The sequence below is a fragment of the Callorhinchus milii genome, unplaced genomic scaffold, assembly GCF_018977255.1.
Source record: "Callorhinchus milii isolate IMCB2004 unplaced genomic scaffold, IMCB_Cmil_1.0 Scaffold23, whole genome shotgun sequence".
Lineage (NCBI taxonomy): Eukaryota > Metazoa > Chordata > Chondrichthyes > Chimaeriformes > Callorhinchidae > Callorhinchus > Callorhinchus milii.
The window spans coordinates 8,903,056-8,930,440 of NW_024704764.1; the positions used below are offsets into that span (position 1 = coordinate 8,903,056).

At 43.7% G+C, this 27,385-nt stretch overlaps 1 protein-coding gene across 5 annotated transcripts in view; it reads left to right on the forward strand.

Moving 5' to 3' along the window:
• The first annotated feature begins 1,916 nt into the window (after positions 1-1,916).
• LOC103189172 (V-type proton ATPase 116 kDa subunit a1) overlaps positions 1,917-27,385 on the forward strand; it is a 28,107-nt gene continuing 2,638 nt past the window's right edge. Inside the window, exons 1-21 of one of the 5 annotated variants that reach the window (XM_042343303.1) lie at positions 1,917-2,023; positions 4,237-4,403; positions 5,030-5,108; positions 5,613-5,710; positions 6,792-6,920; positions 13,895-13,998; positions 15,238-15,364; positions 15,515-15,597; positions 15,877-15,970; positions 16,452-16,664; positions 16,965-17,115; positions 17,245-17,384; positions 17,840-18,000; positions 18,625-18,715; positions 19,124-19,242; positions 19,616-19,832; positions 20,351-20,458; positions 22,935-23,042; positions 24,181-24,198; positions 25,146-25,263; positions 26,889-27,060. In XM_042343303.1, the coding sequence (XP_042199237.1) occupies positions 4,287-4,403; positions 5,030-5,108; positions 5,613-5,710; positions 6,792-6,920; positions 13,895-13,998; positions 15,238-15,364; positions 15,515-15,597; positions 15,877-15,970; positions 16,452-16,664; positions 16,965-17,115; positions 17,245-17,384; positions 17,840-18,000; positions 18,625-18,715; positions 19,124-19,242; positions 19,616-19,832; positions 20,351-20,458; positions 22,935-23,042; positions 24,181-24,198; positions 25,146-25,263; positions 26,889-27,060 (2,447 nt within the window). In that variant the 5' untranslated portion in view covers positions 1,917-2,023; positions 4,237-4,286. Of the gene's footprint in view, positions 2,024-2,126; positions 2,185-4,236; positions 4,404-5,029; positions 5,109-5,612; positions 5,711-6,791; positions 6,921-13,894; positions 13,999-15,237; positions 15,365-15,514; positions 15,598-15,876; positions 15,971-16,451; positions 16,665-16,964; positions 17,116-17,244; positions 17,385-17,839; positions 18,001-18,624; positions 18,716-19,123; positions 19,243-19,615; positions 19,833-20,350; positions 20,459-22,934; positions 23,043-24,180; positions 24,199-25,145; positions 25,264-26,888; positions 27,061-27,385 lie in introns of those variants that run through there. The other 4 variants (XM_042343306.1, XM_042343304.1, XM_042343305.1 and 1 more) reach the window with 4 other exon arrangements.

A 27,385-nucleotide genomic window follows, 5' to 3' on the forward strand; every position in this document is an offset into this window, starting at 1 on the left:
TATAATTCTCAGTTAATTATAGCTCCAGTGTCAAATTCTGTATGCTTATGCCAAAGGAGTACTGAGCAGGGCTCACATAACAATGAGGTGGGGAGAACATCACCGCTACTCAAAACCCTGACTTAACTGCGTAGAAAAAACATTTGCCGCAAAGTTCTTGAGGCTTCGGGCTGCTCTACGTCCTCCCCCGGCCCCAGCAGCGGTCGGGCATTCAGCCTCTCTACCCCTCACTCTTTGCGACTCCGTCCGCCAGTCCCTTCGCCTTGTTCCCTCCCTCGCCTCCTTCAAGGCACGTCTCAAGACCCTGCTCGTTGACCGCGCCTTCGGTCACCTTCCTACCCCCCCACCCTCCCTGCCCTCCACCCTTCCTGATCCCCAACCCCCAGCTCGGGTCCAAATCCCCGAGTGTCCCACCACCTGGGGACGTCCTCCCGACGTGAAAGGCGCCGTGTAAATCTCGTGCGTTGTCGTCGCTCGTTGAGGGGGTTACGAGAAACAGACACTGTAACTTTCTACTTTCAAAGGCTTAGACCTCGTTGAACTGAAGTGGGACAGTGCAGTACGTAAAGAAAAAGCAGGTTGTTTTGAGGCACACCATCTTTTCTCTGTGCTATGTATCAGGGCGGGCAACCTGCGAGCTGACGCATACGCTCAGTCTCTCTGTCCCAGACCAGCCTGGCCATGGATTCCAATACTGAGTTGACATTGCTGCGTTCGCCTACGGAACACGGTCACTACACTTTGCAGTAAAATCCCACACAGTACTTTGAGAGGTCTCCAAGACCCGATAAGGCGCTATATCAAACCGTATTATCACTATATTGCCTTGTTCCGCCCACAAAATACACAGTCAATCTGCTTTGCGATACACCCGTAGTCGGTGAAGTGCTCTGAGACATCTCGAAGACGTGATAAGGTGGTGTGTCAAACAAGTGCAAGGTTTATTATTATTACTGTTATTATGTGATATAGAATATCATAATTTCATATATAATATAACGATTACTACATCGCCCTCAAATATAGAGTCAATGCACTTTACAGTCTATTCTGTGAAGCGCTTTGAGAGGTCCAGAAGATGTGAAAAGCGCTATATCAAATTCGAGGATTATTATTATTGTTGTTGTTATTATTATTATTATCACACGCTTAATAATAATCCCTCAAGAGAAAAAAAATAATAAATCGGTCACTTCAATCCACGACGGTGTTTGCGGGGGGACGCTGCCGCGCGCAATCGGCCGCCGCGTTTCGCCCACAAATAATACACAGTCAGTTCACTTTACAGTGTATCCCGCGAAGCGCTTTGAGACGTCTCTCGATGACGTGATCAGGCGCTGGGTCAAATGCAAGGGATTATTATTATTATTATTAATATCAACATCATCAGGGACGTGGAGTCCTGTGGCTCAGTGGTTAGAGCACTCGCTTTGCGAGCGAGAGACCTGAGTTCAATTCCAGGCAGAGGGCGAAACCTTGGGCAAGTTTCCTTACTCCACACAGAGCCTAATAATAATCCCTCCAAAACCAAAAACAATAATAAATTGGTCATTTTCAATCTACGACTGTTTGTGGGACATTGCTGTGTGCAATCGGCCGCCGCGTTCGCCCACAAATATACAGTCAATTCACTTTACAGTGTGTTCTGTGAAGCGCTTTGGGACGTCCTCCCGACGTGAAAAGCGCTATATCAAATGCGAGGATTATTATTATTATTATTATTATTATTATTATCATCTTTATCATCATGGCAACATCGGGCTACTTTTCGGGGCTATCGCGCGGGCGGCTTTGGGCTACAAACCCGCAGCCCGGATTGCTCGGGCCCTCCTGTGATGGGCGGAGTCTCGCGCGGGGGGGGCGGAGTCTCGCGGGGGGGGGGGGCGGGGGGGCGGGGCGGGGAGTGATCACGTGAGGAAGAGGAGTCACGTGGTGGTGGCGGCGGCGGCGGTAGCGGAGGCGACGTCGACGTCGACGACGGTTGAAGACGGCGGCGGCGGTTTGCGGCCGTGAGGAGAGACAGGTGGGTACCCCCCCCGGTGGGTTGGGGGGAGAGATGAGGGGGGAGGGGGTTAGTGGGTGGGGGGGGGGTTGGTGTCCCCCCCTCCCCCCGGACTGCAGCCGCCGGCGGTTGGGGCGCCGGTGCTGAGACAACCTGAGGCTTTGCTGACCGGCAGGTGACAGGTAGGCCTCACCCTCTCCTCCCTCTCTCCTCTCTCTCTCTCTCTCTCTCCTTCTCTCTCTCTCCTCTCTCTCATTCTCTCGCTCTCCTCTTTCTCCTTCTCTCCTTCTCCTGCTCTCCCTCTCTCTCCATCTCCTTCTCTCATTCTCTCTCTCCTCTCCTTCTCCCTCTCTCTCCATCTCTCATTCTCTCCTTCCCTCTCCTCTCTCTCATTCTCTTTCTCCTTTTCTCCTTCTCCCTCTCTCTCCATCTCTCATTCTCTCTCTCCTTCCCTCTCCTTCTCTCTCATTCTCTCTCTCCTCTTTCTCCTTTTCTCCTTCTCCCTCTCTCTCCTTCTCTCATTCTCTCTCTCCTCCCCTCTCCTCTCTCTCCTTCTCTCATTCTCTCTCTCCTTCCCTCTCCATCTCTCTCTCATTCTCTCTCCTCCCTCTCCTCTCTCCTTCTACCTCTCTCTCTCTCTCTCTCTCTTTTTCCCTCCTCTCTCTCCTCCCTCTCCTCTCTCCCCTCTCCTCTCTCCCCCTCTCCTCTCCCTCCCTCTCTCCTCTCTTCTCTCTCTCTCCTTCCTCGCTGTCATTGCACCTACTGTATCACACACAATATGTACGTATGTGTGTGTGTGTGTGTCTCCCCATCTCCCTCCCCGTTTTGACCTTGTAATGATAAGAATAATAATTAATGATAATAATAATAATAATAACCCTGGCATTTGATATAGTTAGCGCCTTATCGTGTCGTTGAGACGTCTCAAAGCGCTTTGCAGGGTATAATGCGATATATAATGGTAATGCCTGTATAAATATAAGGTGAGATATTATATAACGCTGTTGTCTGTATGATGTAACGGTATTATACAACATAATGGATTGTATAATACGATGATATCTATATTGTGATGCAGAATATGTTGTATAGTATAATGATAATGTCCATATAAGATAATATAGTATCTGATTCAATGATAATGTCCTTGTGCCTCGAAGCGCTTTGCAGAATATACCGTCGAGTGGATTGGCTGTGTAATTTCTCGTGGGTGAAGCTTTCTCTCTCTTAATTATTCGACGGCAGCAATGTGCGCTCACTGAAAAATCTTCCCTTTCCACCCTGCCTTGCGTCACCTTCCTCCCCATCCTCCCTGCTCTGTGCTCCGCGCCCTTCCCCGTTGTGCTGCGCCACTGTCAAGCGTTCTGAGACGCTCCCTTGGGTGAGGGATGCTTCATAAATGCAAGTTGCAGTTTTTAAAAGGGGTGAATTCAACCGAGCAGCGAGACAAGGCGATAAATTAATGTCGTTGGATAAGGGTTTGAGGGACTGGAGCACTTGTGTCAAGGCGCGCTTCTGAAGTATTGATCAATATCGTGTTGCAGCGCAGATGCTGTTTCTGTTGCCACACGGCTTATGCATCATGTGATATTATTTTGGGGAGTGGTTTCTTCTATAATGTGATGTGTTTAAGCATCCGACAAAGTTGCAGTCGTTTGCAAAGTGAGAAAGTGTTAATAATTCTTCGCGAGTCTTCTGTCATACATTCACTCAGAAACAGTCCAGCAGGGGTACGTTTTTTTTTTCAATTGCTTCACCACAGTGAGCCAAATGACTTGCAGAACACTGCAGATTTCTGAGCCTTTACGGAAAATATTGCAGCCCCCCCCCCCCCCCCCAGTTATTCTATCCCAAACATTATACGTCTGTTTGCTGCGCAGATAAACCATAGCATTTTCCGTACAGGCGACGAAGTATTGGCAAAAATTGTATGTCCTGGTGGTTTTAAACGCGTTGTTATATTTCAACTCTACCAGGCATCAGATAAAGATCAGGTCTGACAGGAATCACTTTTGCAATGTCCTGCAAGTCATTTGACTCACTGTGGTAAAGCAATTAAAAAAAAAATTACCCCTGCTGGACTGCTTCTGAGTAAATTTATGACAGAAGACTTGCAAAGAATTACTAAAATAAGCGCCTTGGGATGTCCTCCCGACGTGAAGGACGCTTTACAAATGTAAATCTTTATGCAAATACAAGTGTTGTATCCTTCCCTCCCTCCCTCATGCTTTTAGATCCAGAAAAGATTCTTGACTGACACGGGTTTCATCAGCTCTGTTCCGCCATGGGGGAGCTGTTCAGGAGCGAGGAGATGACGCTGGCCCAACTATTCCTGCAGTCAGAAGCTGCCTACTGCTGTGTCAGTGAGCTGGGAGAGCTGGGAATGGTGCAATTCCGAGATGTAAGTTGACTTATTCGTTTCCATTTCACCGTGGGTTACCTTCAGTGGGCAGTTGGAATAGTCCAAATCTGAAGCCTGAATTACCACGCGGTTGTATTAGTACAAAGCATAATTCTCCACCTCAAGACAAACTGGTAACTTGTTTCCTAAATCCTGCCAATTTTCTTGAGCCGACTGGTCATATATAGATTTGGGGGCCACAGCTCATTTCTGCTTTGTGCTTCTCTTGTACTTCTTGACAACCTGTGCTTTGTCGGTCTGATGCTGTGTGTATGTTTGGGAGCTCACTCTCTAGGGCATGAACCCTCATCAAAGTTCTTTGGGTCACAAATAATTGGAGCATCTATGTGTCCAGCTATGGTTTCTTCTAGTACATCTTGTCTAATATTATTATTGCGTGACAGTACTGTCTGATCACTGGTCTGTTAATTGTACTGGTAATAGAAGTTCTAAACGAGGTATAAGCTGGTAAAACCTCCTGGTGTGTTGACACATTTCCTAGTTTACAGGTATTAAAAACCCACATGAAGGGGCAATCAGATTGTACAGTAAGAGTTATCTTTGAATGTGACAAATTCTAGTCCCCTTTTTAAAGCTCACTTTGTTCCTCCTCCCCCTCTCGACAGCTGAATCCAGATGTCAATGTGTTTCAGCGCAAATTTGTGAATGAAGTCCGCCGTTGTGAAGAAATGGATCGTAAACTCCGTAAGTCTCTGTGGCTTATGTGCAAAAGACTTTGCCGCAAGCAGTGATTGTTTCTCTGGTGTAGAACTTTTCGTGAAGTGAGCTATAGCGAAGCTGTACTGTGCGATGTCTCCTCTCAACATTTTTCTGCTCCACTTTCAGTCGAAGGTGTTCAGTTCCCTTTTCATTCCTCTGGAATGCGGAACCACTTGTGCAAATAACCTGGTGCCAAACCAATGGGCCAAACTAGTGAATCACTGTGTTGGTGGACTATTTGACCCTGGGAAGGCATTGCAGCCGAGCCTAGTGGTGTCCTTGCTCAGTATCTGTGAATGGATATCAGAATTGGCATTACTAACTGGTCTGGAATCAAGATTATTGCGTTGCTCAGTGGCTATACTGGACAAATTACACCCACCGAATTAAGATAGAATAAAGCGTCCCATGTTTTCAATTGGGCAGCATGCCTTCGTTTTCCCAACGCGTTTAATCATTCATGTTTTAATCCGTTCATATTTGTTTTAGGATTCGTTGAAAAGGAAATCCGAAAAGCTAATATTACCATTCTCGACACAGGAGAAAACCCAGAGGTGCCTTTCCCTCGTGACATGATTGAATTAGAGGTAAACAGCCCTGGCTTTTGCATGTTTTATTACAACCCAAAACAATGACACCCAGAAAACTCCCTATCTTTCAAAAAACTCCCTGCTCAACACAACTGGCAGAAAGCACCTTAGATTAGCAGTGCTCCAACAATGCGTGAGTGTGTGGGTGTGTATACAGTGTGTCCAGTGCTGGACACCATAATTGAATATGATCTCATATCTAAGTGTAGGGCTTGAACCCACAGCTTATTGACCTATTGAGTGCAGCCAAATGAGCCAGTATAAGTGCCTATTTCTGGCCAGTATCGGAGGGTAAAGCAAAGCAGCACAATGAGATTTGTGCGCAGTATTCCACGTTAGTTTTTGTTTATTCAGCTTTGCTACGGAAAATAATTTGGTCTTGGGCTTTCGTTGTTCTTACAAGCCTGGAGCTAGTTGCTGTACCGTTTATCATCATTTTGGATAACTGATTCAATGCAATATTAATCAAGGGACAGACCCGTCATCACAACCCTCTTGCGGGTTTGTTCCTTGCGTGTTGCTCAGTGGTATGTTGGACAAATTATATCCATGGAATTCTCAATGCATTTCCTTCACACTAGTTAAGATCGAATAGCATGTGTTTTTGAATGGGTTTAATCGCTTAGAAAGTGCCAGAAGGTGACTGAAGCACTTTGAGACGTCTCAACGATGTGATAAGGCGCTGTATCAAATGCAACTATTAGTATTATTATTACATTGTATAAATCTGTTTGAGATCCCAACAGTGAAAGCAACCCTTGAGCAGAAATGCACTTGGGGATATTGATAACTCTGTTAAGCGATACGCTGGAGCTTAGTTTCTTCTGCCACCAAGTATTCCCTTGTATGTTGTACACTCTCGCGCGAGTGCACGTGTGTAGACACTCCAGCTTCAGTGCTGCAGTTCACACCATGCATACAGTTGCAGCTTTCATACGGGTGTTTTATTCACCTTTTGCGCAGGGTGGGATTCGAAATTAATTCTGAGGTGAAGCGCAAATCATCTGCAGTCGGTCACAGGAAAATTCCGTGCCCGCAGCCGGCTGACTTTGAACCACTTTCACTACTGCTTTTGCAGGCATCCTTCGAAAAATTGGAGAACGAGCTCAAAGAAATCAACACAAACCAGGAGGCATTGAAACGTAACTTCCTGGAGCTGACTGAGCTGAAATGTATCTTGCGTCGGACCCAGCAGTTCTTTGACGAGGTCGGATTTTCGTAAAGTTTCTTTTTCCACCTATGCAAACCAACGCTCCATCGAGGTTTGGTCTCAGCCTGAGTCCCGGCTTGGACTGCTTCATTGGCTTTTCATTAACGTTTATATATATATATCTATATATAAAAAACAAACCGCTGTATTCTCCCACACACGTTTATAATTTGCAGACTCACATACTTATACTGTTGGCGCTGGGCCAGAAAACGTAATACTTCCTCTCAAAGCCATTTCATCAAACCTCATTCACGTGCTGATCGATATTATGCGTTTACGGTAATAGTGCACGATTTTAAAATTCCACTCATTTTCCTTTTCTGCCAGCAGCACTTACTTGCGTGTCCGGGATGCCTTGGAGTGCACTTCTCTTGGTGGCGGATCTCATGCTTTTTGGGCACCTTAATGTGTTAAGATTTGAATACAGCGTGAAAGTTCTTCAAGTGCGAAGTATCACTGAACAGACAAGTGTACATTGCTTACCTTCTCTGGGGTGCAGTTGCAATGACACTTTCCAGGGACTTTAGGAATTTTAAACTCGTGACAGCACAGAAGACTTTTATTTTATTTTGCTTGCACCATCTATTTCCCCCACCCCTGCCATATCAGTCAACCATATTCAATCCATATATGTTTGTGGCTCTTCAGCTATTTTAATCAGGCAGCTGCTAAATGATAAAATTGTTCATTCGCTAGATTGTGCCCAGCACAAGATCTATTTGGATGAAAAATGCCCTTCAGACCATCTAAAACCGATAGGATTGGTAGATAAAGTTTTTAATATGCACATTATGCCTGGGAATCTGGAAAATTTGAATTCAAAGCTATTTGATAAATACATTTTGAAAGGTAAGGAAGCCTGCACTTGGTCTGATATCAATTCCAGTCTGTTGGTGAACTGCTAGGACCTCGTGGCCTTGTGTGTTTATTCATTGCAATCAGTACACTCTGCACTTGAAGACTTTCTCCTCTTATGAGAGGGACTTTGACCATTGATTGATATAAACATTGAAATAGATATGCACAATGATGAACAGCTGCCATCAGAGAAATGGTTTAACTTCCCTCCCAAAAAAGTTTGGTTTAATGAATCACCTCAAAATTCAGATTGCAAATCGCCATCACTAGAGGTGATTGAAAGGAATGAAGTGAGCTTTTTCCTCAGTATGAATTCTATTCCGGTTTGTAGATTTGTTATTTTGGAAAACAGCGATTTTTGTCATAAAAATGCTATACAGATACAGACTCAAACTGCTTCGGTGCGTCGCGTGAAACCCTAGTCATTGAGGTGACAGGAAAAAGGTTGCAGCTTGCTTGCCATTGACCCTATTTGTATAGGTTTGGCTACATTCTGCTAAAAAACTTACTTCTCTTCCCACTCGCATCGGTCCCTTCTCAAGCACGGTCCATCTGGGACTTGGCTTACATTTTATTTGGCCAGCCGGGTGTCTTGAAACGTGCAGCTGACCCCCCCCCCACCCAAAAAAAAACCTTGCGTGGCTGATTCTGAATCTTTTGGTCAACTGAGGTTGACCTTACTGTGACGCCCGTAATTGTGGTGTGGTGGCCACCCAGGTTGTTGGCTTGTTAGCCTTCCGAGCTGGGTTGGAAATGCCTACAGTACAGTGCAGCTCATGTCTGACTTGCATCTGGTTGAACTCGTTCAACTGGAGCAGGAGGTTTGATTCTTTGATAGGGCTGAAATTTGAACTTCAGGTTGGAAGCCAAGCTCAGGGCCACTTTATGAGGCTATCCAGTATGTTGTCTTAACCAGTGTCTGGCTTCTACCCAGTATTATTCTTCCAAGTTATTATTAGACATAAGGAATTCAGAAGAAACTTCTTTACTTAGAGAGTGATGGGAATGTGGGACTTGTTACCACAAGGGGTAGTTGAGGCGAATAGCATAGATGCATTTAAGGTGAAGTACGTGAGGAGACAGGACATAAGGTTATGTTGAGGAAGGGCAGGAGGAGGCTCACGTGGAGCATAAACACCGGCAGAGACAGTTGGGCCCAACGGTCTGTTTCTGCGCTGTAAATTTTACGTAACATTGTTTTTAAAGGAAGCATAAATAAAGCACTGAGTCCTACAGACCAGAGGGTCGCTAGTGTAAAATCCCTCATCTGTGATGATTCAGGTAATCTCAGTGGGACTGGGCGAAAGAGAGTGGGAATAAAATCAGCATAGATGCCCACTGAATCCTGCAGGAAATTGCACGTAAGTGTATGTCAGACAAAGCAGCGTTCTGGCCATGCTGTGGTGCACTCCGCAGTTGAATAGGCTGCCAGAACTTGGAATCAAAGAATGAATGGCCAGTTGGGTGAGTTACCAGCATTTGTGGAAGCATTTGTGGAACTATAATTTAAATAGACCGTGTGTTCAGGAGAGTTCGGGCAGGGTGAGAGAGGGAAGAAACTCTGTAAAGGCAGTTTGCTTAACAATTATTGTTTTTTTCAGTATTTACTTTGCCTCAATATTTTTGGACACAAAGTATATCCATGGCTGAACAGTGCAATGCTCTGATTCCATAACTAAGTTTGAGTCTGTCTGTATCCAGCTCTTAAGATTGTTGTAGCATATTTTGTCTGGTCAATTACTCTAATTGGATACTCCAATCAAGTACTCAGTATCTCTACAAACTGTGTGTTATGGTAATGAACTGTCAATTGGAGACATCTGAGGAGAAGTGCCCGTTGATAATTCTATGTCATTGTCTCATGGCCAACACGAGTTTTATTCTGTTGGCTCCAGTATGTGGTTCCCACAATGAGGCATTCATTCCAGTGGTGGCACTGTATATGTTGAATTGCCTTTGCGTAACCAAATCTTCAGCCATCTCCGTTGGCAGCTGGAGGAATAAGGAGTATGTTAATCATGTTTGTCCTTTTCCCAGTCTTCTGTTTTGTTTTAAACACGTAGGCAGTAACAACTGAAGAGATAAGTTTGAATCTTACAGCGTAAGAAGCCATAAGTGCAGGAATCTAAGGAAGACTGGAAAAGTAACAGCTAATGGCATGCAAAATCCTACCTCCCCTCCCTCCCTCCCTCCCTCTCCCTTTCCTTCCTTCCTTCCCTTCCACTCTCCCTCATCTACTGCTTTCCTGTAAATCTTCATTTCTTCATTCTGTTCCTTATTTTGTTTGGTTTGAGTGATCTGTCCCAATGTGATCCAGTGTTTCTTTTTCTATAAATAACTCTCTCTCTCTCTTTACAATCTTTGAGAAATTCAGGACTGATGGGTTTGGTCTTCTCCATTACAGAGCTGCAGGTTTGACCATTTGACACTTGCATTAGGTGTCCCAACTATTTCAACCTTTTTAACCGCAACCCAGTTAATATCATACTGCCCAGTGAAATAGTAATTACCGGTTAATTCTAAAGTTGAATCTCTTGAGACCTGCCGGTTTCTTAGTGGAGAACAACCTTCACTCAGGATGGGGCTTGTATTGTTCACTCTACAAGGAATATACTCCCTTGTACGCAATGACCAGCTCTGCCTCTTGGCTGTCGACTGGGGGAATTGAACCCTAAAATCACACAGTTTACGGGAACGACCACACTTGATTTATTCCTGTCCCATGGAATTAGTTTGAAAATCTTTTGATTTTTGTTTTAAATTCTTCAAATATTCAACAGCTACAAAGCATTGCTTAGCTTTGTTTGAGTCTGTCTCCAAATCCTCTCCAGGATTATGAAAACAATATTTCGCAAGAGATTTTTCAAGGTTCCCCAATAGAGAGTTATACTTTGCTGCATCTTAAGGCAGTCTGGCAGAGCTCACTATCTGAGGGTGTCTGTGCTTTGTGATTGTGCTGAAATTTTTTAGCTTTGGGGAAAAATGGGTACAAAATGAGCTTGAAATCTGCCTAGAATTAAAACGGCCATTGGATTGAGAAACTCAGTGAAATAACTAATCAGCAAAGTTTTGAAAAAAAGAATTGAATCAGTTTGCAAACAGCAAGTACGAGGGGGAGGGGGGGGGGGTGGTGGTTTATGGACGTATGCAAAAAAAGTTGATTGAATTGCAGCTTTATAATTTCCAATGCGTTTTGAAAACGATAGTCAGAGACTGAATGTAGGTAGGACAGGTGGTTACAATGCCGTCTGAAGAAGTACCTTTCCATAGAATGGTTCGAGGCGTCTAGGTACGCCCACGAAATAGCAATAATATAAATGTTTGGGCAGATGCTAAGACTGACTTGAAGATTGAAGACGCTGTCAAACTTCAGCAGATTATAGACATCATTTGAATGATTTACAGGCCCATTTTATTTTCAATTGGTAAATTGCACTTAACTAGATCCCCGAACGCAATCTTCCAGCAGGGCGTGTTGTCTGTACTTCGCATACGTTGCACAATCAGTCTTTTGTCTACTTGAAGATATGTCACAACAAGTATTGGCGATGCAGCATGTGTCACACACTGGCTCTCTGTTTAGTAGGAATGTCATGTCCCAATTCACTTCTGCGAGGGAGCTTCAAGTGCCTGAACTCTCTATTTCTATAGCCCCTTTCTCTCCGAGGGTGTCCTGGAGTTCAAAAGTTTTGCAGCAGAAAAAGTGGGAGAAACTCTTGTCCCTCCCATTCCAGCTGGAAGACACCAAGCATTGAACTATTGATCTTAAATACTGATGACAATAATCCTCTTTGAGAGGGATCTACCCTGATTCATTTAGAATTCAGGTGAGGTCCATTGTTAGCTAATGTGAGCCATTAATTTCGTGGGACGGGGATTAACAAGAGGTTCTCATTACGAGCGCAACTCTCCTCATTTGAAACGAGTGGTCTTGATGTACAAGACAAGCCCTTTCTTGCTCAGGACAGAATCGTTTTCAAGATTTCTTTAATGGCTGTGAATTTAGAAGTTTCCCTCCTCCACGTCTTTAATCCAAAGCTTATCAGAGCGTTAACTCGGGTTCGCAGTGGGTGATGACTTCTTTAGCTTAGAAAGCAAATCGATTAAAATGGAGCCAACGGGAACCATTCCTCTTAAACACAATCCTATTGTAATCAAAGTCGCTACACTCGGTGATGAGGAATATTTTGCCCCGAGCTTTAATTATTATTTTTTTTAGCAAATTACACACTGACTTACTTTCACTAAAAGAATTGTGAATGGTGCTGGATGGTAAATGTGACCATTCACCTCCGGGAACTGGGTTCAAATTCCACCAAGATCCTAATCACAACCTCATGGCTGCCTTTCCTTCAATGCAAGGTAGGTTTTTCATTCCTTTCAGTTTTTTTTACGATAAGGAAATTTTAAGACTATGTAAGCACAAGCCCTGAAGTGCTACCAGGTTTCATTCATCGCTTGTGTTATGTAGTTACACCCATTTAAATAAACAATTTATCTTTCTCTCTCCCACCCTTTCGTTTGTGCTAAGCACAGCCAATATTTAAATTAATCTTTTCTAATTTTAGTGCAGAAGTTCAGGTCAGCAAAAGCTTGTAAAGCAGGGTTTTAAGCTTTGTTTACAGATAAAGCCATTAGGTGCACACTTGACTTTATCCAGTTCATAAACTTTCCGTAAATGGATCGGTCGAAGGGTTCTAAAGTCCATTAGTCCGTTCGTGTTCCAACGAAAGTTGATGAGCAACTTTTAAAGATCGGCAATGTTTAACGGCAGACACATTATTAAAGCACACAGCGTGGTAGACAACTTCTAAATTCCTAACTAGTTTTCAATTTGTGTTGTGTGTGTGTGTGTGAAAATCTTCACTTCTTGTCTGTGATGTCATTTTTGCAGCGGTGGAAATTTATAAGTAAAGGCAAATGACCAAACAAAGTGTTAATTGCAGCATTGAATGGAATTGAAGTTTCACGTCAGACAATTTGGAGAGAGTGGGACAAGGAGGCGGGGGGGGGGAAGAGAGGCAGTTAATGCGAGACTCATTCAAGCTCTGAACTCGTGGAAATCAGGATAGATTGTTCGATGTGCCTTTAGTTGTGAATTCGTTGAAAAAGTCTACTGGCCTGTAGCGTGAAACTGAGTCCAGAAATATGCTAGGTTTAGTCTGTAGCTGATCAGACATAGCAACATCACATTTCCTTCCACACTCCCCCACCCTCCTCTGCCCCCTCTCCCATTGTTGACTGGATGCACACACGAAAAAGGAATTTATAAATGAAAAGCATAATTGAGCAGCCCTTTGACACAATTAAGTGAGTATTTTTAATTTACTATTGGGGGAAAAAAAAAGGGTCTCTTTCGGAACCCCGCTATGTGCTTGAACATTGTGACTACTCTCAAGATTCTTGGAGCATTAAGAGTGTAGGACATCCCCTTCACCTGCTGCCTCATGTCTAGTCTGAATCAGCTAAAACGTGGGTGAACTCAGCTGGCGCTTGCTAGTAGGGTACATTCATCCTTTACATCAAATCCGTCACCTTTCTTCACCTCCGTTTACCCATTGCTAAGAGGCCGCAGCTTCCATCCTTGTACCGAACCGTTGCAGAAGGACAGTTTTGTTTATTCGGGAAAACCAACTTCCATGAAATGCCGCGNAAAAAAAACCCACCCAACAACCCTTTTAAACAGAGAAATTGGCTGTACTGTCTGATCAATATTACCTTTGAATTATACTTTGACTAAGGAAAGGAATTTCCACTTCTGTAACTGACTGTTCACCTTCAGCATGTACGGCTGTAAATGGTACATTGAGTTTGATCTCACTCGAGCCTTGTCAGAAATGTTTTGCTCAACTTGCACGAATGAAGCTTCTCGCGGCTTCTCCCTTTTTTCTATTCATCGCTCGATCACCTGTAGTTTTCACGATTCAGGGTTTCAACCTTCTTTTTGGTTTGTTCGTTCGTTTGTACGTGTGTTTGTGTTTGTGTGTGTCGTTTCACGTGTTTTTTTTTTTTACTTTTTCTCCCCCTCCCCTTTTCCTCCTCTGGTTCCCGGTTCCCTCCCGCATGCCACTAGCTGGTTTCATAGTTTGCTAATTGATTTGTGAATTCAGGCTGAATTGCATCATCAGCAGATGTCAGATCCAGACCTGTTGGAGGAGTCCTCATCGCTGCTGGAGCCAAGTGAAGTGGGACGAGGTGCTCCTCTCAGACTTGGGTAACTTCCATTTACTCGTTAATAAATGATAACAAGTCTCTGGGAACACGCAGCAGGTCAACAACAACAGCTTGCATTTACACAGCGCCCCTCACGCAGGGTTGCGCCTCAGAACGCTCGACAGTGGCGGAGCACGACACCGGGGGGGCAGGTGACCGTAGGCACGGTCAAATAGGAAGGCGCAACCTGATGATGGGGGCAAGGCGGAGGGATAGAGGAAGATGGTTCAGAGTTCCGGGGGCTGATGACTAAAAGCTCGACCATCAGTCAGGGAGCATCTATGGAGAGAGGATAGTGGGTTAAAGCTTCAGGTCAATCACCTTTCGTCATGAACACCACCATGAAAGGCTATCGACCTGAAATGTTCACTCACTTTCCTCTCTCCATAGATGCTGCCTGACCTGCTGAGTGTTCCCAGCGACGTCTGTTTTTATTTCAGATTTCCAGCACCTGAAGTATTTTGCCTTTTGTTTATTTACTCATTAATGGTCTGAGGGTTGATCCCTGTCCAACACCTAAGGTCCCTATCTCAGTTGACTGTTCAAGTTAACGCCATTTGGGTATGAACCCGAGTGAGTTCATTCACAGCTCCTTCAGCTTTTTAAGGTTGCTTCCTCTCGTTGGTCTCTTTAGTGGAAGGAAAAGCAACTGCTAACTCACACCGGGCAGGTGTACGGTAATACCAAGCAATGCTGATGGGTTGAGCAGTCTATCTAGGTTCTTGACGTAAACTGGCCCTCAGTCTTCCGAGCCAAAGCCCTAAAGGGTTGGGCAGAACTAGCTGGACAAGCGCAAAAAAAATTATCTCCTCTCCTAATAGTCAAACATTACTGAGATTAATGGCCATGTGGCAAAGTGTTGTACCAAGTGGAGGTTCACATGACCCTGTAAATCACAAGTGGCAGATGAATGGTTAGTTGTGCTTATTAGGCTGTCGAATCCAGTTTTCTCTCCGATTTGAATTGAATAACTTCCCTTCAAATTTTCCAAATCGTACACAAGTTGAGCGTTTCATGTGTTAATTAATTAATGGCTCTTGTTATATTTTGTTGTAGGAAAGTTTGTCATCTTGTCAAGTTTGTCTGGTGGGGGGGTTATTTTATTTTTACTTTATTTTATCTATTTCCTTCCCTTCCTCCTCCCCACATGAACACAATACCTGTCTGTGAATTATCTGAGGTAGAAACACGTGCACGCACAGCCTCTTCAGTGACCGCGTGTGCATTGCTTTACATACAGCTTCGTGGCCGGAGTGATAAAGCGAGAGAGGATCCCGATGTTCGAGCGGATGCTGTGGCGAGTGTGCAGAGGGAACGTCTTTCTACGACAGGCTGAGATCGATAACCCCTTGGAGGACCCAGTGGATGTACGTACCTTGAACAAGAGCCGGTTTCATTTCCACAATCCTGGTTTCTGCCGAGAGGCTTTCATCCTTTTGCTTCTGTAACTGTTACAGTTGAGTTGAGCAGTTGTGTTGTTAGTGTGTGATCGTGGAAAATCTGTTCCTTTTTGTTAGGGCGGTCAAGTGGACAAGTCCGTCTTCATCATTTTCTTTCAAGGTGATCAGCTTAAAAACCGCGTGAAGAAAATCTGTGAAGGGTAAGTGAACGGCTCACTTCACAGAATATGCTGTAAAGTGGATTGACTGTACATTTTGTGGGCGAAACACGGCAGCCAATTGCGCACAGCAGCGTGCCACACAAACAGCCGTGGATTGGGAGGTGACCGTAAGCCCGATCAAAAAAACAAAATAAATACAGTGGTTTTGCTGGGAAAAAAAGTGCAGGTTAAATGGCCGTAGCTTACGCACTCTTAACATGGACGTACTAACAGCTGAACTCAGACCTTGTTGCTCACGCGCCTACCTTGCTGTTGCAGGTTCCGGGCCTCACTGTATCCTTGCCCAGAAACTCCGCAGGAACGGAAGGAAATGTTAGCGGGCGTCAACACAAGAATCGACGACCTTCAAATGGTGCGTCATCCATTTATCGGTGGCTGTATTCCGTTCTCCGTTGCTCTTATTTGTATTCCGTGTGCATTTCTAGGGAGATAGACAGTGGAAGCAGAAAGAGTCATTTTTTTTTCCCCCAAGAACAAATTAGATAGATTCCGGTTAGGAAATAATATCTCGGGATACAGTATGTCAAGCGACTGCCAGGATGGTGGAAGGTGAACTGGATGGACCTTGATCTTCTGTCGCCAGTAAATCTTTATGTTCTTAAGTGTGGTTTGGAGTCCTCATTTAACGCAGCAGTGTCTCAGATTTCCTTGGTTAAACCTGGATGTCAAAATGCCTATGTGCTTTGTGCCAGTGTAACCTCTGCAAAGCAGTATTTGAGAAGATTTTGAGTGTTGAACATTGTGCTACATTCTCTGTCGAAGCAAAAGTTCTACGCGACGTATTTCGGTTTGCGAAACCATTCTCCAAATATGTTTTGAATGCGTTTCTCTAGGTCTTAAATCAGACCGAGGATCACCGTCAGAGGGTCTTGCAGACAGCCGCAAAGACTACCCGCGTTTGGTTCATCAAAGTACGTAAAATGAAGGCCATCTACCACACCCTCAACCTCTGCAACATTGACGTCACTCAGAAGTGCCTCATTGCTGAGGTCTGGTGTCCAGTTACTGACCTCGACTCCATCCAGTTTGCTCTCCGCAGAGGAACGGTACGTAAGCCTGCTCCTAATAGAACCTCTAGTTTGTAGTTTGCATTTATCTGCTTGGCACGCGTAGCCTGCAGAGAACACTTACACCAGTTCACAAGGAGACGCAACCTAAATAGGAGCATTTTGTAATCCACTCAATGCACTCGCCTGAGAGTATAAATCTGCCTCTGTGACGCTCTCGACTGTAGCACAGATAGGTGCCATGACAGTCATCAACAGAGTAAATCTGCCTAAAGAAAATGTAGGCTCCTGTAAAGTAATCTGTCCCTGTTTCTCTTGGGTGCGTGTGTGTGTGTGTAGGAACACAGTGGGTCCACAGTGCCGTCCATCTTGAACAGGATGCAAACCAGCCAGACTCCCCCAACTTACAACAAGACCAACAAATTTACTTCTGGGTTTCAAAACATAGTGGACGCGTACGGGATTGGCACTTACAGGGAGATCAACCCTGGTAAGAGCAGCTCTTTGGTCTTTCCTGCTCATTTCCTGAGAAAGTACCTTATCTTGTTAGCGAACTGAATTTCGTAATGAAAGGCCTGTTAATTGGTGCCCTAATGGCTGCATTTCCTTTCTTCCACAGCTCCTTATACGATTATAACCTTCCCCTTCCTCTTTGCTGTGATGTTTGGGGACTTGGGTCACGGAACTCTGCTGACTGCGTTCGCTGTGTGGATGGTTGTGAGAGAGAACCGTATATTGTCCCAGAAAAACGACAATGAGGTACACTTCATAGCCTGGTACAGACCTGTATCGCCGTATGATTTTAATACCTGGAAGGTTATTTGGGTGCTTATTGTGACATGTTATCGCTCATTGCTGAAATGTTCCAGCCAATGTTTAGGAGGGGAAACCGATCATAGAATCGTACAGTTAGAACTTCACAAAAATGGGGCATTCAGCCATTTATGCTTCAAGTTAAATTTAAGTTGATCCAATTCCATTGCATCTGTAAACTGAGCGATAAGGTGCTTCAACACTGCAGTATCAGTTGTTGAACTCAACAACAACAACGCATTACATCTATGTCAGCACTATATTAAATGCAAGGATTATTATTATTATTATAGCGCCTTTCATATTGGGAGGGCATCCCGCAGAGCTGTACCCCTATCATTATCATTGGTGCTTTTGACTGCCCTTAACGCTTACGTTTGACTTTCCTCCCCTCTTAACAGATGTTCAACACTGTCTTCCATGGTCGCTATATTATTTTGCTCATGGGCATATTCTCTGTGTACACGGGATTCATCTACAATGACTGCTTCTCGAAGACTCTCAACATGTTTGGTTCGTCATGGAGCGTAAGACCAATGTTTCAGCCCATAGGAAATTGGAGGCAAGTATTGTAGAACTGGCCATGTGAAAGTCAACAAGAAGTTCACTTTTATTAAGAAATTGGAAGTTAAATCTATTTAGATTAAATTGGAATTTACATCTTGCTTCCTCTATGATGCTTCTGTTTTGTGGTTCTAAGAGATTCTCTTCTCTAATTGTCGAGTTTTGTTATTCGCACAAGATCCATCGGGTGCTTATGTGCATCGGGAGATAAAATGCTTGATTCAGATCCGAATGTGTGTGCTGAAAACCTCCTCATTCATATTACGAGTGTGCTAACTCCCAAATTACGCACTGTTCTCTCGTCTATTCTATTTTCCCACCGTGAAGATGGTTCTGAAATAACAGCATCAAATTACATTTGTATAGCGCCTTTTATGTCAGGAGGACGTGCCAAGGCCCTAGACAGTCAGAGATTTGGGATCAGGAGGTTTGGGGGGGCAGGGAGGGTAGGGGTAGGACGGTGGCTGAAGGCGCGGTCAAAGAGGAGGGTCTTGAGACGTGCCTTGAAGGTCTTAAATTATTGCAAATTGGTAAATCTCCTTGGCCCATAACGCTGGCTACACAAACATTGCTAGAAGGTTAAAACTGATTAATAATTACTGTACCTTTCTGCTCTTGACAGCCACGAAACTCTTGAAACACATAGGAACCTTCAGCTGGATCCCGCTGTACCAAAGGTCTTCAATGGACCATATCCATTTGGAATCGACCCTGTAAGTTGACTTTAGCAAAACGTATCCTCTTTCTCTCAGAACAATCCATGATGTTAGTTACAAACTAAAATCCAACCCACTATTCCTCTCCTTACCAGAAAAGTCTGGTTTCTTCTAATTTTAACTTGAGTCTCCCTCATTTCTGAAGTTTGCATTGTTTTTCAGGTTTTTTCCCAAGATGAATAGTGGTTTGTGCAGTGATAATCCTTGCATTTGGTACTGCACCTTTTCATGTGGGAAGACATCTCAAAGTACTTTGTAGGATGTACTGTAATGCAGAGTATTTTTTTGGATGAAAAATGTGAAAAATGCCACCGGGCTTTCTTACTAATTTCAAGCCTTTTCCATGACAACCTCAGACAGATGCTGCACAAGTTTGCTTCAACTTCTTATTGATTTGTCGCACAGATCTGGAATATCGCCTCAAACAAGCTGACCTTCCTCAACTCCTTCAAGATGAAGATGTCTGTGATTTTGGGCGTGGTCCAGATGGTCTTTGGGGTTTCGCTCAGTCTTCTGAATCATATGTGAGTTCATCGATTTATGTCACAGCTACAGTCAAAGAAAGCGAGCAGCACAAATGGAGACCATGCATTTGGGCTGGTCTCAGATGAATGTACAGATGTGTTTTGGGAAGACAGAGGAGATGGATCGTATTGATTATTCAGGGAGAGAAATGTATATGTTTGCGGACGTGAGGATTGGAAGTAGGAGAGAAGGGAAGGAATGGTGTTAGAAACTTGACACGTCAGAGAGTTGTGATGGTCTCTTCCTGTGCCGCATTCTTCGATGTTCCTGTGTCAATTTTCACAGAATAGTGTAGTTTACATTGTTGTTTAACTGCAGCAATTGATGATGGTCGTTCTGCTAATAACAAAGAAGTATATTCTTTCTCTTTAGATACTTTAAAAAGCCCCTGAACATCTACTTCAGTTTCATCCCTGAAATGATCTTCATGCTAACGTTGTTTGGCTACCTTGTCATCCTAATCTTCTACAAATGGTGTGCGTATGATGCTGCCAGGTCGAAGGATGCTCCCAGCCTTCTCATCCACTTCATCAACATGTTCCTCTTCAGCTACAACGACAAATCCATGAAGTATCTTTACACTGGACAGGTGTGTTATCTATTTGGGAGATGCTTGCAGAGTTTGATCATGAGCCATCTGGTCCTAAGCTGTGCTGAAGTTATTTTTCAGCACAATCTCTTGCACAAAACAAAAATGCTGGAAACATTTTCAGGTTGCCACTAAGAAACTAACAATTGACCTTTTGTGACTGTCTAAATACTTTACGTTTCCTCTTTCCTTCCCAACCCTCAGGAGGTTAACTTGGGGCCAGAATATTTTAGGGTTCAAATCTCAGTGGGTCCAATTAGCAGGTCACTCTTTCAAAGTCAATAAAATGAGTAGGAATCTTGGTGTAAAGCCGTGTATCTGTCTTCTGTCTCTTTCATTCTTTTGTGATGTCTTTTCCATTCTGGAGCGCTGTCTTTGAGAACGACAACAATTTAAATTTGTACAGCGCCTTTCACGTCAGAAGGACGTCCCAAGGCGCTGAGAAATTGATGGTGAGCTTTAAGTCTCCTTTCTCCACGCACACCGAACTAACTGTGGTTTGTGTTACCTTTTAACAGAAAGGCCTGCAGTCGTTCTTGGTGGTCGTGGCTCTGCTCTGCGTCCCGTGTATGCTGGTGGTCAAACCATTGGTGCTACGTCATCAATATTTGAGGAAGAAGCATTTGGTGAGTTTTTGGTACAACATTTTTTTTTGATCCTTGTTGGACGATGTGAATAATGGGACAGTAAGCAAGCCACACCGCTCAGCGAGACCCGTTAGCTAGACTTGTTGGAGAACCAAATGAAAATTCAAATTTTCAAGATGGATAGATTTCTGTTGGGTCAGGGTATCGAGAGATGTGGGGCAAGGGCAGGTAATTGGAGTTGAGGTACAGATCAGCCATGATCTTATAGAATGGTGGAACCGGTTCGAGGGGCTGGTTGGCCTCCTCCTGTTCCTGATCCACTTTGTCACCCAGTTCTCCAACTATTCCAAGTCTCAGCTTGTGAGATTTGACTTGAGTCCAGGGAATAAAATATCTACCTGAGCTAATTGCCCTTGAACATGTTTAGCTTCTGCCGTGTGTTGCTTTTATTATTAAAAAAGGCTTAAATTTTTTTTAAATAAAAATAGTATGGATAGGTTTGTTGCTGCAATTTTAACACTGCTAAAAACATTAAAGTATTTTTCAGAAGTCATTCCTTGCTTACTGCAACTCTGTTTTTTCCTTCATTTCTTCATTTTTAACTTTCAGTATTCCTGCTTTATCCATTTATTATTTTAGATTGCAATATGGAAATTGACCACTGGTTAAACCAGGCTAATAATAATAATAATAATCCTTGCATTTGATATGAGCTCCTTAGACGTCTCTAAGCACTTCAAAGGATATACTGTAAAGTGACTTGACTGTATATTTTGTGGGGCGAAACAAAATAAAATATTCGTTTTGAGTTTGACCTAAGATTTTAGTTAAGGAAGAACTTTTCAATACAGGTGGCCCTTCATGTCTGTATGTATCTTCTCAAGTTTTGATGATTACTTCGCTGGTAATGTGTTTTTCCTCTAAGGGAATGAGTTGGGAAAAAGGGAACTTTTCTCCCCCTCCTCTCTGTTTCACCTATTATCATGTACCTTTTTTTCGGTAACTTTTGTAAATGTTTTCTGCTGATCCTCAGCAGAAAAACATTACAATCTTATTGACCACTCACTGCCATATCATGCCAACCTGTGTGTCTTTCTTTGCCCGTCTCCTCATGTCGTGCTTCTCTATCGTGCCTCACCCTACTGCATGTAGATAAGTACTTTATAAAAGATGTTTATAGCCTACATTGTCAGTGAGTTTACACAGTAACTGAGTCTCCCAGTTCTGCTGATTTTATAAACTCTTTCAGCTTCGCTTATGATTGGTAAGGTCTTCTTGAGCACGTTGATTTGCCTTGTAATTCACCAAGCGTTGACTCTGTGTATACTTGGTTCAACTATTAGCGGTTCCTGAGGCTTGTTAGCTGAAATAAACTTGGTAAAACATGGATGGGAGAGAAAATCCTGAAGAGTTGATATTACCATGGTGGTAGCATTGGATCAAGAAATTGGATGGAAATAATGTAATGTGATAGGGAGACATTATGGCTCTGTTCGCAGACAGAGAAGTAGTCTTATAGCAAACTACAAGGACGATTGAAGCTGTGTAGCTTTTTTTGAAGGTAGATCGAGAACAAATTTTGACTCTAGGACTTGCGTGGAATTGGAGTGGAGAATGTTAAACGTTTAATTGTTTTTTTTTGTAAATTTGTAACTGGAGTTGAGCTGGGAGTCATCGAGTGAGGTGCCTGAAACCGTCATTGACAACGTACTAATGAAAGAGGAACACCTTACCTCAGTGTAAGCCAATACCCCGTGGCCCAACACTGAACCTTGCGATTAACTTCAGAAGAGTGTCGTATTGCAACCTTTCCATTCTTACAGCAACCATCTTTTTGTCAACTCGGATCAAGATTATCAGATTAGCAATAAATAGCATCGAGGCAACAGGTGCTGAATTTAACTCCTCTTGTTCAATTGGCGTATCAGGAGAGACAGAGGCAGAAAGTTCAGACCCAAAAGCTAGTGAGCCTGAGACACAGCGATAGGCTATAATGCCATCCTCTCTGTATTCTTGGTTGCTCACATCACGATCGACGAGGTGGACTCAGTTTCCCAAAGATTATCCCGTTGGAAAGGAAAGAGATGGAAGACTGAAGACGTTGATCTTGGGGGAGGAGGGGAGAAAAATTGAACGAAGTTATGTTCCTTGACCAGAATAATTGCAAACTGATCAAAGTAGGTGACTTTGTTCACTGTGGTAGAATTGGGATAACAACAAGCTACATGTATATAGCGCCCCTCAGGCTGGGTAGCGTCTCAGAAAGCTTGACAGTGACAAAGCACAACATCGAGCCTGGGGGAGGGGGGAGATGACCATAGGCGCGGTCGAAGAGGAAAGTCTTAAGGCTTGATCTGAAGATGGGGAAGGAAGGGGCAAGGCGGAGGGATAGAGAAAACATCCTATCTGCCACCTGCCCCCCCCCAAAAAAAAAATCAAGGAGGTTTCATCTACATTTGACCTATTCTTAAAACCGTTGCCACCTTTCACAATATGTTTGTTTGCCAATGCATAGGGTACACATAACTTTGGTGGAATAAGAGTTGGCAATGGACCAACTGAAGAAGATGCTGAGATAATCCAACATGACCAGCTTGATACCCATTCAGAGGATGGGGAAGATGTAAGTACCATCCAGTACCATTAAGTTCCACTGGCTTTTTGCATCGGCATTTCGTTTCTGCTAATCTTCACTCTTGTGGGGTTCCTGTAACGCTTATTAGTATTAAGTATAATCTTCTGCAGAGCTATTGACGAGGAATAATCTTCAGCACAGGTCTCTGTTGGGAGAGGTTTGCTGGTGTGGCTGAACGCTTTACATTCTTGTGATCAGCACCCACTTTCACTGCATTTCTCCATCCCCACCCCCTCTCCACCCCACCACCCTCCCCGTTCTGCCTTTCCCAGTGGGTCAAGCTAGTGTGTAGAGATCTCTATAGTTAGTGCCAGCCTTCGCTAACTTTGCCCACTTTTGGTTGAGGCGTGTAGAACTTGCATAGTGCGTTTGTGTGTGTGTAAATAAAAAATAAATAAGTAGTCTAAGCATAAGTTTTGGTTAACATTAGGACTCGAATCTGATCTATTTTGTTGTGATAAATGCAGTAAATCCTTTTGGCGACTAGTGTTCGAAAGCTGCATTTCCTGGATATATGTTGAATTATCTAAGTGCTGAAGGTTAACACAGTTCTAATTACAAACCATTTCTGGTTGTTTTTGCACTTCCCCCCCCACCGCCACACCACCCCCACCCCAAACAATTTGCTGCTGTGAACATGGGATGTATTCTTTCCCCTCTTTGTTTGTTCAGTGTTAAACTCAACCCAGTTATCAGAGAAATAGCATCTCGTGTTGTATAGTCATTCTCTCATTCTTCCTCACAATCGCATGCGCCACACATGCTGTCAATTTTTCTTTTAAGCTTTTAAAGTGGTTTTAAAACGTTCCTTCATTTCACTTTTCTTTCCATCGCACTTTTTCTGTTATCAGAATCGAACTCCTTTCAGTTGTAGCCTTTGTTAATTCCGGTGAGAGATTTTTAAAAAAATGTTTATACAGTACACTGTACTCCGAGACCTCCTCGTTCTGCTGTTACAGGAACTGCACGGATAATAATGCTTTGCCGTGACCTGGTGGGATTAATGTGTGGGCTTCTATTAACTTGCGGCTTCTAATATGTGGTGAAGTCTGCATGCATTGGTAATCTTACTAACCGTACATTCTCATTGCGTTAATCTGCAATAAACATGTAACTTTTTTACAAGCTTGCTGAGGAGGAAGTGGTAAGGAAGATCTGCTGCATTGCTATTTCTGTGTTTGCTTGATTCCTCACTTGCACGATCAGTCTAGACTCGTTATCGCTTCAAATTTCAGACGAATGTCCTTTGGAAATTGATATGACCTTAATCTTGCTTTCGACGAGTTTATTTTTGCAAGATTTCCCGATAATGAACCGTAATGTGAATATGTGAAGTTTGCAAAATATGGCCTTCCTTTGTTTAGTTTCTTTCCCTTCTTTGGGATGTGTAAGTTACTTTAGCCTTTCCATTCAAGTGTTTTTCTTGGTGTTTGACGTCTGCCGTCGCATTAAGCTTGGTGTATTCAGACCTGATGGCTTTAAAGAAAGTATTTATGTTCATCCGCATGAGGTGTGTTTCACAGTATTGTGGTGAAAGGGGGCGTTGAGAGCAACTGAAACACAAACTGGTAGATCTAATACTGCAAAGAATGGCATGAAACTGAAATTAGCTTTTCTTGCAAGAATGTCTCTCTTTATACGATTACTCTACGTGACTTTTTTTTATCCAGAAGGATGTTACGGTTTGGAACGCACTGTCTAAAAAGGTGGTGGAAGCAGCTTCAATCATAGCTTTCAAAAGGGAATTAGATAGGTACTTAAAAAGGAAAAAAAAATTTGCAGGGCTATTGGGGTAAGAGCGGGGGCAGTGGGACTAGTTGGTGGCTCTTTCAAAGAGCCAGCACAGGCACGAGGGCCGAATGGCCTCCTTCTGTGCTGTAAGATTCTATGACTTATCTATAAGAAGGTTTTGTCTTCCCTGATTTTAATCAGTGTAAGATTGCCATCCTGTGTTTTTAAATGAAAGCTTACTGCAGTTGCTTTTTGTGTGTCTGACTTTTCAAGTTGTATGTGATCTGACGACTTTAGAATGCGGTCTGTTCTTCACTGCCCTGTGTAAAGGAACCCTTTTCTATGATCTGTTGCTTGCAGTTTAACTTTGGCGATGTTGCTGTGCATCAGGCCATCCACACGATCGAATACTGTTTGGGGTGCGTGTCTAACACAGCCTCCTACCTGCGGCTTTGGGCTCTCAGTCTGGCTCACGCCCGTAAGTATTGTAGTTTCTTAGTTTTTCTTCGTTACACCGTTGTTCGACGACATCAGTCGGGTGACTCAGAATTTCCAAGCCTCATTTTGTTTGGCCAATAAACCTCCAGATAAGCTGGAGTGGAGGAGTCAGACCGTAAGCTACGTTTTCTTTGTCGGGATGACATTGTACTTGAGTGACACAATCCTGTGCTTGACGTGCGTGGCATCGCAGTGTCTCCAAAAGCACTTCAAAGAAAAGGCTTGCCAAAGAGTAAAGACCGTTATTCTTAAGTGCCGAATTGGCAAATATTCAGCCTGGCAAATGGTTGCCAATTGTCTTCGGCCACAATCAAACTGCTGCTCGTAATGTTTAATTTGATTCATTTGTTCTGTTCTTCTAAGAGCCACCGTGACCGTGTGCCCGGAATGCTGATATAGTTATGGTCGTGACTTAGTTTCCTATTGTCCAGCTCTGTGGTGAATGGGGCTCTTTCAAATAGCCAGCACAGACACAATGGCCTTTCCTACGCTGTAAAGTTCTGTGGTTTTACTCAGGTGCAGGTGCAAAAAAAAACATAATATTTCAATCTAGTGGGCTGTTCGAAGGCAACTCCCTTACAGATTCACAGCTTGATTTTTTACATGACTCTCTCCCTCTCTCTCTCTCTCTCTCCCTCAATGCTAAGGAAGTCAGCGATCTTGCTGACTAGAATGCTAAGAGTGAAAATCCAGCTCTTAAGTTGTTTGGCCTCCAAGGATTGTTTGGTTCAAGCCAGAAGCTCGGGGGGAAAAAAACATGTATGGTCTTAACTGAAACCCACAGATAACACATTTTATCGGTTCGCTGCTTTTTGGGCAGAAAGGAATTCTGGCTGGAGATAATGGCCTTTGTGGCCTCCTCCGAACAGAGATGATGTGCACACGAAAGACTTAGCTCTAAAACCTGTCTGCAACGTGGCTTCACTGCTGTGGTAGAATTTCACCTTTAAACTATCCCTTAAGGCTTCCGAGTTCTGTTCAAAATTGTTCCTTTCTTTCCCAAAGTGTGTGGCCCAATTGTTTCCGCACTCCAAGGTGTGTGTGTGTGTGTGTGTGTTCCCCCAGATACTTCTTTATCAAGAACAAAAGCTCTAAGTTGTATTATATTAATTCCAGTTTCACTTTCTGAGCAGAGCAAAGTTCTTGTTGACTTGCACCCTTCAGGACATCTCACTCTCACTTTCAGTTGGGGTGGAAAAACATTTCCGATACCGTACCACAGACCGTGTTTTGAAATGCACAAGTCTGGAAACATTCGAGGCTCGAATAAAAGTTTCAACAACATTTTTAAAAAAAAAACAACTACTTTGTTCAGAAAGTTGGGGTTCTTTTTGACTTCACCTCTGTCCATTAAAAATTAATATCCACAGCTGCCAATTGTGCAGTGCTTTTAAAATGATCATCTTATAACCGTTTGCTTTAATTTTCCCCATCATTAAAATTCTCATTTCCCATCCTTCTTTCTTACGCTGGAAACACTGTGAGCCTAACCTTCCTGATTAATAATATCCCCCCACCCACCGCCTACCTGCTCTGCTATCCTGACTGCTAGGCTAATAACCTTTCCTCAGTGCTCAAACACATCTTGTATTTGACCTGTTTCAGAGCTCTCTGAGGTGCTGTGGAACATGGTTTTGCGTCTCGGGCTGTCGATCAACAGCTTGATCGGATCCGTGGCCGTCTTCTTCTTGTTTGCCATCTTCGCTACGCTGACGATTGCGATCCTCCTCATCATGGAGGGTCTCTCTGCGTTCCTACACGCCCTTCGTTTGCACTGGTAAGAAACGCACTGGTGTTGCCGACATGGCTTCGCTCCCGTGGATGAATTTACCCAGCGGAGGCCGCAATTAGTGTGGCGTTCCTTGTTCAGCGTGGGTCACCCGTTCCCAATCGGGTATTGGCTCCCAGGCTATTGATGTGTATAAACGAGGCTCGGATTCAATCAGGATTCCCTCATGCCTTGGAGGGAGGAAGGAAGGGAGGGAGCGAGGTGAAGAGGACTGTGGGATGGAGGGTGAGTGGACAGGTTGACCTTGCGTGAGAGTGAGATCAAATGGCAAGAGAGACCTTCTTCCACCAAACCCCTCTTGTAAATATGAATT